This window comes from Mercenaria mercenaria, chromosome 14, assembly GCF_021730395.1.
Source record: "Mercenaria mercenaria strain notata chromosome 14, MADL_Memer_1, whole genome shotgun sequence".
Classification (NCBI taxonomy): domain Eukaryota; kingdom Metazoa; phylum Mollusca; class Bivalvia; order Venerida; family Veneridae; genus Mercenaria; species Mercenaria mercenaria.
The window spans coordinates 5,496,560-5,509,302 of record NC_069374.1 but is presented as its reverse complement, the minus strand read 5'-3'; the positions used below and the strand labels follow the sequence as shown (position 1 = coordinate 5,509,302).

General features: G+C 36.6%; 1 protein-coding gene across 6 annotated transcripts in view; it reads left to right on the top strand.

Annotated features, from left to right (window-relative positions):
* The window catches only part of LOC123528099 (polyamine-transporting ATPase 13A3-like), a 90,923-nt gene that overhangs the window by 37,242 nt on the left and 40,938 nt on the right, over positions 1–12,743 (top strand). For 3 of the 6 annotated variants that reach the window (XR_008366954.1, XM_053522871.1, XM_053522873.1), the window contains exons 15-21: positions 940–1,084; positions 1,535–1,642; positions 1,985–2,141; positions 2,741–2,861; positions 4,495–4,619; positions 6,547–6,725; positions 11,093–11,128. Coding sequence is in view for 5 of the 6 variants with exons in the window: in XM_053522871.1 (XP_053378846.1) it covers positions 940–1,084; positions 1,535–1,642; positions 1,985–2,141; positions 2,741–2,861; positions 4,495–4,619; positions 6,547–6,725; positions 11,093–11,128 (871 nt within the window). In the remaining variant the exon portion in view is untranslated. The remainder of the gene's footprint in view (positions 1–939; positions 1,085–1,534; positions 1,643–1,984; positions 2,142–2,740; positions 2,862–4,494; positions 4,620–6,546; positions 6,726–11,092; positions 11,129–12,743) is intronic. The other 3 variants (XM_053522874.1, XM_053522872.1, XM_053522875.1) reach the window with 1 other exon arrangement.

The window sequence follows — 12,743 nt, the reverse complement described above, 5'->3', positions numbered from 1 at the left end:
AAATAAACCAGAAGGCCTAAAGCTTAGATATTTCACATGTAGCATTGCCTAGTGGACCTCTACAAAATTATTTAAATCATGACCCCCGTGGTCAAAATTGACCCCGCCTGAGGGGTCACTTGATTTTACATAGGAAAATCTTCAAAAATTTTCTAAAAATAAACTAGAAGGCCTAGAGCTTAGATATTTCACATGTAGCATTGCCTAGTGGACCTCTACAAAATTTATTCAATCATGACTCCCGGGGTCAAAATTGACCCCGCCCGAGGGGTCACTTGATTTTACACAGGAAAATCTTAAAAAATTTTCTAAAAATAAACCAGAAGGCCTAGATCTTAGATATTTGACATGTAGCATTGCCTAGTAGTCTTCTACAAAATTTGTTCAAATCATGAGCCCCGCCTCATGGGGTTACTTGATTGTACATAGAAAAATCTTCAAAATTTTCTAAAAATAAACCAGAAGGCCTAGAGCTTAGATATTTGACATGTAGCATTGCCTAGTGGACCTCTACAAAATTTGTTCAAATCTTGACCCCCCCCCCCCCCCCCCCCCCCCCCCAGGGTCAAATTGACCCCGCCCCAGGGGTTACTTGATTGTACAGAGGGAAATCTTCATAAATTTGCTAAAAATAAACCAGAAGGCCTAAATCTTAGATATTTGATATGTAACATTGCCTAGTAGACTTCTACAAACTTTGTTCAAATCATGACCCCCGAGGTAAAATTGGCCCCGCCCCAGGGGTTACTTGATTGTACATCGGAAAATCTTCCAAAAAATTTCTAAAAATCATCAGTTTGACATTTGAAACATGTAGCTCATATTACTCAGGTGAGCGATCCAGGGTCATCATGACCCTCTTGTTATGTGATACTGGTATTTTGTGCACTTTCTTCTATATTTTCTAACATTTTGAGATGCACAGATTTTATTTTGCAGTTTCAGACATGGAATCACTGATCCCAGTCAGATGGAGAGAGGGGAGTTTTTGGTTGGCATGGCAACCTGTCACTCCCTGACAATCATCGATGGAGAAATCTCTGGAGATCCGATGGATGTTATAATGTTCAATGCCACAAAATGGGTATGTAACTGTCTATAAGCTTTTTCTATACATATGAAGATGCTAGAAAAACCCAGTTTTATGCGTGAAATTATTACCTATCTACCTATCTGGTGACAGGTACCTCTGTGGTTATGTTGTTTAGGTCCCTGGCTTTGAATCGTTTAGTAACACTGTGTGGGTGTTGAACTCCTCTAGGATGCAGAATTCTCCGAGATAAGTAATCCAAAATGCAGGTGGCTTGTGGAGAGTTGGTGATTCTACCAAGTTGAATAAGGGTGACCATGAAATTTCAAAATTATCCCACTGCCACTCCTTAAAACCTGTAGTATGATTTATCATGTTCATTATATACCTACAGAATTAAGAAAAAATCCAGTAGATAAAAATGCTGTTTCAGTATAAGTAACTCATTTTTTTTTGTGTGTGTATGTGAAAATACAATAACTAGAATATTTTGTGTATTTTTAGACTTTAGAGGAACCAGGCAGGGATACCAGTAAATTTGACACCATCATGCCAACTGTTGTACGTCCTGCCACAAAAGATACTTTCATGCCTGATGAGGATCTAGGAGACGTAAGTGACCTTATTTCAGACAGGGGGCACTCTATTGCCAAATGGTTAAATTCACTTAGGGTTCGAGCTTGATCAGGGTGTTGAATTCTTCATTGTGAGGAAGCCATCCAGCTAGCTTACTGAAGGTTGGTGGTTCCACCCAGGTGCCCGCTTATGGCTCATGATGAGATAATGCACAGAGGGGCACCTTGGAACTTCCTGCTCCGTGAAAGGTTGAAAAGTTGTCATACCATATGACCTTTAGTTGTGTCGGTGTGAAGTTAACTTGTTACTTGCTATCCCCAGTTCTGCTTGCAAATATGCATATAATGCTGGTATTGTAAGACAGTTTTACATTTTCAGGCAACGCAATATGAAGTTGGAATTGTGAGACAGTTTACATTTTCCTCCAGTTTGAAGCGTATGAGTGTTATAACACGCACTCTGGGAAAGAGCAATATGGAAGTTTATTGTAAGGGTGCAGTGGAGACAGTATGTCAGCTGTGTAAACAAGATACGGGTAAGTTCTGTATTATAAAAGTTTGGAACATGGAAAATGTTGTATTGTGAAATTTTCGCTTAAGGAATAATGTCCTATCGTGAGAGTTTCGCAGAGGGAAAATACTGTGTTATGGAAATTTCATTCAATAAAATTGTCGTGTTATGAATGGTTTTGACAAGGAAGATGGTTTTTACACTTGAGTGAATGTAATTATATTGACTTGAATCTGACTACGTGCCTGATCATTACAGAGTTAGATAACATCAGTTGCTACCACAGAATTATATTAATTTTTATTTTTAATTAAATAGAGTATATAATAATATGAAACATTAGGCTAAGTGGTCGCAGTGGTGGAAAAAAGGAAATAGCTTCAAGGTTAGCATTTGGATTTGGTATTGTCTGTCAATAAGCATGTTCATTCTGAAATCTGATATATTAAACTGCTCGGTAATTTACGTTTTTTTCAATCACCTATAATGCTCTAATAAAGAAACTGTTTGACTGGTACATAATTCTTACAGTTATAGCTATTTGTTATTTTCAGTCTTGACCATAAAAGTAATCACAATGTTTGTATGTGAATATTTTACATATGGGTGCATATATGTTTACAGTTCCAGAGGATATAGATCATGTGTTACATCAGTATGCTGTCCAGGGTTTCAGAGTTATTGGACTTGCTTGTCGTTCCCTTGATCCTAAAATTACCTGGCACCAGGCACAGAGACTGTCAAGGTAAGTTTGGTCTTCTTTCACTTTGGGCCTCATTGACTAAGTTGTTGAGGTTGCTGACTTCGAATCACTTGCCCATCACCACTGTGGGTTCAAAAACTCAGTTGGGGCTAAGAATCCTTTCATATGAGGAAGGCATCCAGCTGACTTATGCGAGGTCTTATCACATTGAAGATATATGGACGTTGTATTGTGGTTACGAGAGATTACACTACCAGTTCTGCGTCTTTATTTTGTTTTTTGTTGAGACAGATACTGTCTGCACCATGTTAAGACAAGTTATAAATATGGTTTATGACCGCCGCTGTAGGACGGGGTTTATCCAAACCTGAGGTTTGACAGCTTGGAATGAAGTTCTAGTGTATTTTTTATCCACACAGTCCAAATGGTTAGTAAAACACATTTGCAACATAGGCAGAGTATTTTTCTTGCCTATCGTTGCATAATTTTTGAAGAAACTGTAAATTATGAAATTGTGCATGTAGTTTATGATCAGGTTATAATGTCACAATGTGCATGTTTAGATTATCTTTTCCTTAGGAAAATGATAAGATGACATACTACTGGGATATCTTTGTCTTTCACAGCTAGTTAGGCAAGAATATTCAATAATTGTGTCATTCCTCCTCCACCTCCTATTAATGTGGTGAAGTTTTAAAAGTTGAAATTGCTATATGAATATAATTGGTACTATGTTGATAAAGGGTTTTAAACCTAGCTAAATGTACAAAAATACTGTACGATATTAATGTTTGGTTATTTCAAATTATCAAGGTAAGTGCAAATAAAACTCTAAAATACATGTATGATGCTTTTGAAAATTTAGATGTTATTAAATATTATATAACGTTAGGGTGATGTATTTGTTTACATTGACAAATATTTGATATGATAATACAATGTGAATCAGTACTTTTATGCCCCGAAGGGAGGCATATTAGTTTTCAACTGTCCGTTCGTTTGTTATTAGTTAGTTTGTTCGTTCGTAACGTTAACCTTTTGCATGAAGGCACTTTACTCACGAACCACTGCACCCAGGACCTTCAAACTTCACATACTGATAGTACTTACTGAGTACATGACCCCTATTGACTTTGGGGTCACCAGGTCAAAGGTCAAGGCGCTACAGGGACATTTGTCACCATTAGTGACAGCTCTTGTTTTTTACCGTGACAGAGTAAAGTGTGATGTAATACCTCATTGTGATAAGCCATTCCTGTTACTTTCAGGTATAACAGAACCTGATATAACATGCAAAGTGAATTTGATATGATTTTGCAGTGTGATATAACATTTTAATTAACAGAGATACAATAAGATGTGATATGATATGGATTTCTGTTAACAGATATAAGTGAGAATGTGATGAGACACCACAATGTGATATGACATTTCTGTTTACAGGGATAAGGTAGAATGTTTTTGTTTACAGGGATAAAGTAGAATGTTTTTGTTTACAGGGATAAAGTAGAATGTTTCTGTTTACAGGGATAAAGTAGAATGTTTCTGTTTACAGGGATAAAGTAGAATGTTTCTATGTTTCTGTTTACAGGGATAAAGTAGAATGTTTCTGTTTACAGGGATAAAGTAGAATGTTTCTGTTTACAGGGATAAAGTAGAATGTTTCTGTTTACAGGGATAAAGTAGAATGTGATATGACATTTCTTGGATTGATAGTGATGCAGAACAAACTGAAGAGAGAAACTAAACCTGTGATAAAGACGTTACTGGCTGCCAACCTTCGCTGTGTTATGATCACTGGTAAGTATGTAACATGATCTGCAGATATGGGATAATTAAAAATGTGATTGTAATTATGCCCCCCTTTGAAGAAGGTGGGGTATATTGTTTTGCAGATGTCGGTAGGTCGGTCAGTATGTAGACCAATCCGTTTCTGGATAACTCAAGAACGCTTGGGCCTAGGATCATGAAAGTTGATAGGGAGGCTAGTCATGACCAGCAGATGACTCCTATTGATTTTCAGATCAGTTGGTCAAAGGTCAAGGTCACAGTGACCCAGAACAGTTAAACGGTTTCCGGATGATAACTCAAGAATGCTTGGGCCTAGGATCATGAAAGTTGATAAGGAGGTTTATCATGACCAGCAAATGACCCCTATCGATTTTGAGGTCAATAAATCAAAGGTCAAGATCACAGTGACCCGGAACAGTTAAACTGTTCTTGACGATAACTTGAGAATGCTTGGGCCTAGGATCACAAAACTTGATAGGGAAGTTGATCATAATCAGCAGATGACCCCTATTGATTTTGAGGTCAGTAGGTCAAAGGCCAAGGTCACAGTGACCCGGAACAGTTAAACAGTTTCCAGACGATAACTCAAGAACGCTTGGGCCTAGGATCATGTAAATTGCTAAGGAGGTTGGTCATGACCAGCAGATGACCCCTATTGATTTTGAGACCAGAGATCAAGGTCACAGTCACCCAGAACAGTTAAATTGTTTCCGGAAGATAACTTGAGTAGGCTTGGGCCTAGGATCGTGACAGTTGATAGGGAGGTTAATCATGACTAGCAGACAACCCCTATTGATTTTGAGGTCAGTAGGTCAAAGGTCAAGGTCACATTTACCCAGAACAAAAGAACTTTTGTGTACAGTTACCAAATAATTTATGTTCCTTGTGCAATTACTGAATGCATAAAGGGGGGCATTTCGAGTTGTATGAGCTCTTGCTAATTTTAAAGTCTGAAGAGAGATTCTTGTGTGCGCCTCATCTCTAAAACTCCAGTCAAGATTTCAGTGAAACTTCTCATAAAGGATTAGTGTAAAGAATAGTTTTGCGTTTCATCAGCACATTGTTTTTAAATTTATTTTTATAGAGTTAAAGCTCCTTGAAGGTCATTTTTAGCTCATCTGATTTTTTGGGGGAAAAAGATGAGTTATTGTCATCACTTCATCGGTATCGGTGTCATTGTTGGTGTTGCCTGGTTAAGTTTTTTTATGGCCCCCTTGGACCGTAACTCTACATTGCTTTTTGCAAGAATTATGGCCCCTTTTCGACTTAGAAAATCATGGGTATGACAATATTTCATTTATACAGAGACAAAAAAATCAGATGAGCGTCTGCACCTGCAAGGCAGTGCTCTTGTTTAAATATAATATACCTCTCATATTCTATTGGACCTATTTAAATGAATTTTCATAGTAATGATCAGTTGCAAGCCTTGCTAAGCATTAATTACAAATTTTACAGATTTATGAAATTTCACCGATTTATAGCCCTTTAATTATTACACATAGTCTATGTACAGGTTCTTCTCTTCACTCTTGTCTGAGTTTATTATCTCCAATACTTCTGGCAATATTTCATTGAAACTTAACAGTAGGGATTGTTGTAAAGCCTAAGACTTAGTGTACATATTGTTGGCAAATGATAGTTTAACCCTTACCCTGCTAAATTTTTATAATGAATTGTCCATCTTTCAATTTGGACAGTACCATTAACTATTAAAAGGGCTGCCTACCAAAAAGACATTGACTGAATTGTGAAGATTGCAGATCTTGATCAGACTGCAGATGTTTGTAAAGGCAGAATCAGTCATGTTCAGCTTGATTAATAGTCGCTGAATCACATAAATTTCATTTTTATTACTACATCTGAAATTCTCAAGTTATTTAATTTTATATAAATTTGGAGGTTAGTGGATATAAGTTTACTTTGGTATTACCAGGGGATATGATCACAACTGCAATTTGTGTGGCACGTAACTGCGGGATGGTGGGAACTCGAGACCGTGTTGTAATTGTAGAAGCGCATAAACCTGAGAACAATGAGCAGGCAAGGATAGAGTGGGAGCTGTCCGACATGAATGTCGACTCGAGTCCTGACACTTCCGATTTTGACAACGAGGTAAGTTATTATTTTTTAAAATGAAAGTGATTTTTTTCAGGAAATAAATTATTGATAGTAAAGTTAGGAAATATTTGCAACATGTTTTAAGATTCAAATTGCAAAAAGATTAAACAGTAGAGTATTTCTCTAATGTTTTTGGTCGTTTTCAGACAACTGGTACTGGTTTATCAAATAATCATTTCGGGAAGAAAGTTATTATTAATTTAATCTGTCAGATGCAAATATATCCTTATTTTACTAATTGTGAACAAAAAAGAATATATTATGTTGTGAAGGTACAATAAAAACAATGAATGAACATGAGGCATGGGTTAACGCTGGATAAAAACAATAACTGGAATTGTCAAAGGTCAAAGGTTAAAGCCATGCTGCTCATGCATGTATATTTAGGGGTTACTGCCAGAAGGTCATAATTACATATAAAGACAGAATGCACTTTCCATCTTCCAGCATTAACCCCTTGAAGTATAATTGTTAGATTTTTTTTGTGTGGAGAATGCACAATGTGATAAACTGGTCTGTTACAATTAGATCTATGTTAGATAGGAATTGATGAAAAGCAGGTTCTGATGCAGATAATTGCCTGAAAATACTAGAATTTATACCTAAATAAGTCTTATATTGCTTTGAATTATATATCTCCCTGCAAACCTATTCCCATATAGGTTACCAGTATTTATATCATAGTTACGTTATATTTGCTTCTCCATTTTAAAACCAAGTTTGATGAAATATTTTGTAATTATGATGATTTATGATTTTCTTGATGTAAATTCTAAGCTTTCACAGACATGGTTAAGAGAGCATCCCTAGAATCACAGGCCTTTTTTCCATCATTTTAGAAGTACCACCAACACGATTGGAATTGGGAAAACGTTCTTGTTTATAGTATTGATATTAACAGTTAAATGTATATAAAGCAAATTTGTATGTTATATTTATAAATGTGGTATGGCACTTTTACTTACTGTTCAATAGTGTACTGTCACTTTCGTTTACTTAAACAAAACAAACATACTGAGGAGCAGAACTACTGTAATATAACAAAAATCAAAAAGGTGACAATTATTTGGGAATTTGATGCCTAGAATTGGGAAAGAACATACTTTTTGGGTGGTAACTTAATAAATGGAAAAAAGTCTGGAATCACTTGCCTCTTTTCTGTTTGCTAAAGCCCTGCTTTGACTGTCCTGTGAGGAAGCCATCCAACAGGCCTGTAGAGTATTGGAGGTTCTACCTAGATGCCTGCTAGTGCCTGAAATAATTGTTTAAGGGTCATCTTGTGTCATTCTCCATTGATCAAGCTGGAAAATCACTATATGACCTTAATTTTGTCAGTGCGACATAAGAGACTATACATATACCTAAAGCTTATTTTCTGTTCATTGCTGGTTTAGGTTCTGCAGATAAACATTATGCATGTTGGAAAAGTTTGCTCTATTTTAGAAAAACTGCCATTTATTTCCAAAAACTGAAAATCTACCTTTTAAGTTATCATGTATATACCTTCCCTCTACCCTGTCTGTTTGTTTGTAACATGGAATGGTTTCTTTTTTTTTTTTGTTTTTGCTTTCTTTATTTCTGTTTTTCTTTCTCATTTTTATCTGCACATCTTTCTCCAAATAAAAATAACATTTTGAGCATGACTTTCATTTCTAAAAATACTCTGTGTAAGAAATATATAATAAAGGGGCACATCTCCACATTTTTGTCAAACATTTTTGATATGTAGAGTACTTTCATTTGCCAAATTTTGTAAATTATAAGTTGTTTATATTAGAGAATTCCTGTTTCATTTTAAAACACATGTATAGCCTATAATAATCATATTAGCAGGAAAACTTTTTCTGTGTCTGTAATACTGTCCAAAACTGGAATATGTATAAGATTAGTTTTTGATATTTTGTTGTTTAACCCTTTGCCTGCTGGCGGCAATAATTCTGCCTTTGCGACCAGTGCAGACCAAGATCAGCCTGCACATCCGTGCAGTCTGATCATGGTCTGCACTGTTCGCTATTCAGTCAGTAAATTTTCAATAAACACCCCTTCAAATGATAAATGATATTGCCCAAATTGAATGATGGACCAGTCCATTATAGAAATTTAGCAGGCTAAGGGTTAACTAGAGGCATGCCCCTTTAAATCAGTTTTTCTTTTGGCTGTGCTATTGTTGAGATACCGCAGATTTTTCTTAAAGTTTATAAAGGTATTTTCTCAACATAATTATTTATTCGAAGTTTCATTAATAGCAGTACATTAATAGAAATTTAAAAAAGTTTTTTTTTTTTTCATTTTGAGACATAATTTCTTACTTTGAATGTGCAAGAAACCAGCCGAAACATTTATTTCTTCCATTTGTAGTGCTTGAAAGATTGTGCATCGGTGAAACTATATAGTAATATCTTACAATATCTTATGTCACAGTAAAAAGTATTACTACATAATGAATTTGGCAAACTTACTGAAGTTTCGATTCATTAAAAAGAAGAAATTTATGCTACAAGAGACAAATTGTCTTTTCAGAACTATCAGTTTTACTGTATTTAATTAGTTACATTGATTTGACAGCCAATTCTTATGTTTACTAAAAGCAGACTTAGCAGGAAGATGAGTTGACCTAGTTTATGTAATCAACCATGTAGCTCTGCATGTTGTCAGGATTAAATAATAAAAATAGTAGTGTTAATCATACAACCCAAGCAATATTACTGTCTAGTACACTACATGGGTGATACTTTTATTATTATTCTTTCACAAAAGGTATCCAAGCCATTATTAGGTTACTGTAAAATCCTTTAATTTGTGGGGAAGAAATTTTGAGGTTTTGTTAAAAAGGGCTGTTTCATAGGGATATAAAATCCAACTTTCCAACATAAAATGCAATGGGACTTTTTCTTTTTGTTGGGATCAAATTTTTATACGCCCAAAGTGACGTATTATGTTATACCCCCGGTGTCCGCATGTCCGTCCGCCCGTTAGCAATTTCGTGTCCTCTCCGTAACTCTTGAACCCCTTGAAGAATTTCAAAGAAACTTGACACAAATGTTCACCACACAGAGACGACATGCAAGTGCATTATTTGGATGTCTCACTTCAAGGTCAAGGTCACACTTGGGGGTCAAAGGTCATATCAGTTTGTTTCGTGTCCGCTCTGTAACTCTTGAACTGCTTGAAGGATTTCAAAGAAACTTGGCACAAATGTTCACCACTCTGAGACCACATGCAGAGCATATGTTTCGGATGACTCGCTTCAAGGTCAGGGTCACACTTAGGGGTCAAAGGTCATATATGACTTTGCATTGTATATATTTCTCTGCATTGCAGTGCTCTAGTTTTTATTTGGCAGATCCCTTTTTTGTTCACTTACAATAGAATTTTTTGAATTATTTCCCTTTTATGTTACTATAAATAGCTTATTTTCAAACTTTTTTATTATTAGCCTTAGGGAAAAACAGAGACCACTTTTCTGTGGTACAACATGGATGGTACCTCCAATTTTTAGGTGTATTTTGACATACCTGTACCTGATAAGGATGTTTTGAGGACTTAGTTTTTTTTGGAATTTCTTCCTTTGTTGTTCCTGTCCTTTGGGCTTCAACAGTCAGTTTTTTAAATTTTGCACCTATCCTCTGATGTAACCCTTTGGGCGTATATTGCCCCGCTTGGTGGTGCGCTTGTTGACTCCACCACAAAATTCAGGAAAATTAGTCCCCCACAAATAACAATTATTTTTCACAGTATTAGATTTGTTTCAAGAAATATGGACATGTTCTGTAGCAGAAACTTTTGGGGAGTAGTATATCTTCTTGTAAGAATGATTGCATATTTTTAATACAACGCGAAACATGCTTTTAGTATGCTGATGAAAATTCAATGCTTATACTACAGTCTCCAGTAAAATGATATGACACAACCAACATTAAATTGTACTTGTCATTATGGAAAAAATATTCATGTTTCAGGTCCCATTGTGAGCAAGCAGAAATTTAAAATACACATGTAATAATGTATTGAAGGTACACCGTACCGTGTAGTGGGTTATTCCTGCAGGGAACAAATGTTTGCTATTCTGTATGACCTACTTTATCTGCAAAAAGTAGATCCGATAATTAGTTATCAGTAGTAAATAATATTGCAGTAATAATCCTGTCAGTTTCAAAAGCATGTAACACCATTATCATGGTTATAATGGCTAGGAGCTGCATTTTACCATAAAATGGCGGGAAGAGGCATAGAAAAAAAAACGCAAGAAATACATTATTTCAGAGCAAATAACAGGGAATATTTTGACTGCAGAAATAACCTGCTTTACGGTAACTGATGATGACACTGTATGTAATTGCGTTACTATAAATAATTTTCAGGAAACACCATTTTTAACATCTTCCCTGTATGATAAGGTTAGTGTTGCACCGTGTATCATCTATATGCCTACTGTGATATGATAACAACAATACTGTTTGAAATTATGTTTGATTTTAACTTATTTATAGTGCCAGCAGAAACACGTTTGAGCCATGCCTCATAAAGACTAATAATTATGTTAGTTGGAGGACTGCAAGTGATACAGAATATGCCTCAATTCCAGAGGCTTCCTTTGCCTGCTAAATTTCTAAAATCGACTGGTCCATTATTAGTCCCCTACTGGTTGAAAACCAGTTTCGGGGACTATAGGAATGCGCTTTTCCGTCATTCCGTCCGTCCGTCCGCAATTTCGTGTCCGGTCCATAACTCTGTCATCCATGAAGGGATTTTAATATTACTTGGCACAAATGTTCCCCATGATGAGACGACGTGTCATGCGCAAAACCCGGACCCCTAGCTCAAAGGTCAAGGTCACAATTGGAGGTCAAAGGTCAACAGGACTTTTTTCCTGTCTGGTCCATTACTCTCCCATCCATGAAGGGATTTTAATATTACTTGGCACAAATGTTCCCCATGATGAGACCACATGTCATGCGCAAAACCCGGACCCCTAGCTCAAAGGTCAAGGTCACAGTTGGAGGTCAAAGGTCAACAGGGCTTTTTTCCTGTCCGGTCCATAACTCTCCCATCCATGAAGGGATTTTAATATTACTTGGCATAAATGTTCTCCATGATGAGACGACGTGTCATGCGCAAAACCCCGACCCCTAGCTCAAAGGTCAAGGTCACAATTTGAGGTCAAAGGTCAACAGGGCTTTTTTTCCTGTCCGGTCCATAACTCTGCCGTCCATGAAGGGATTTTAATATTACTTGGCACAAATGTACCTCATAATAAGACGATGTGTCATGCACAACTTTCAGACCCCTGGCTCAAAGGTCAAGGTCACACTTAGCAGTCAAATGTTAACATAGCATGAACAGGGTCTGTTTCGTGTCTGGTCCATAACTCTGACATTCATTAAGGGATTTTAATATTACTTGGCACAAATGTTCCCCATGATGAGACGACGTGTCGTGCGCAAATCCCGGACCCTTAGCTCAAAGGTCAAGGTCACAATTGGAGGTCAAAGGTCAATATTTTTTTTTTTCCTGTCCGATCCAGAACTCTGTCATCCATCAAGGGATTACAATATCACTTGGCATAATTGTTCCCCATGATGAGATGACATGTCATGCGCAACACCCAGTACCCTAGCTTAAAGGTCAAGGTCACACTTTGAGATCAAAGGTCAGTAGGATTTTTTTCCTGTCCAGTCTAAAACTTTGTCATGCAAAACAGGATTTAGATATCAGTTGGCACAAATATTCCCCTGGATGAGACAACATGTTATGCGCAAAACCCAAGCCCAGGGTCTAATGTCAAGGTCACACTTAGAGACCAAAGGTCAGACACAAGAATGACTTTGTCTGGAGCATTTCTTCATGCATGGAGGGATTTTGATGTAACTTGGCACAAATGTTCACCAACATAAGACGGATTGTCATGCGCAAAAACCAGATCCCTAGGTCTAAGGTCAAGGTCATATTTAGAGGTCAAAGGTCAAATTCAAGAATGACTTTGTCCAGAGCATTTCTTCTTCATGCATTGAG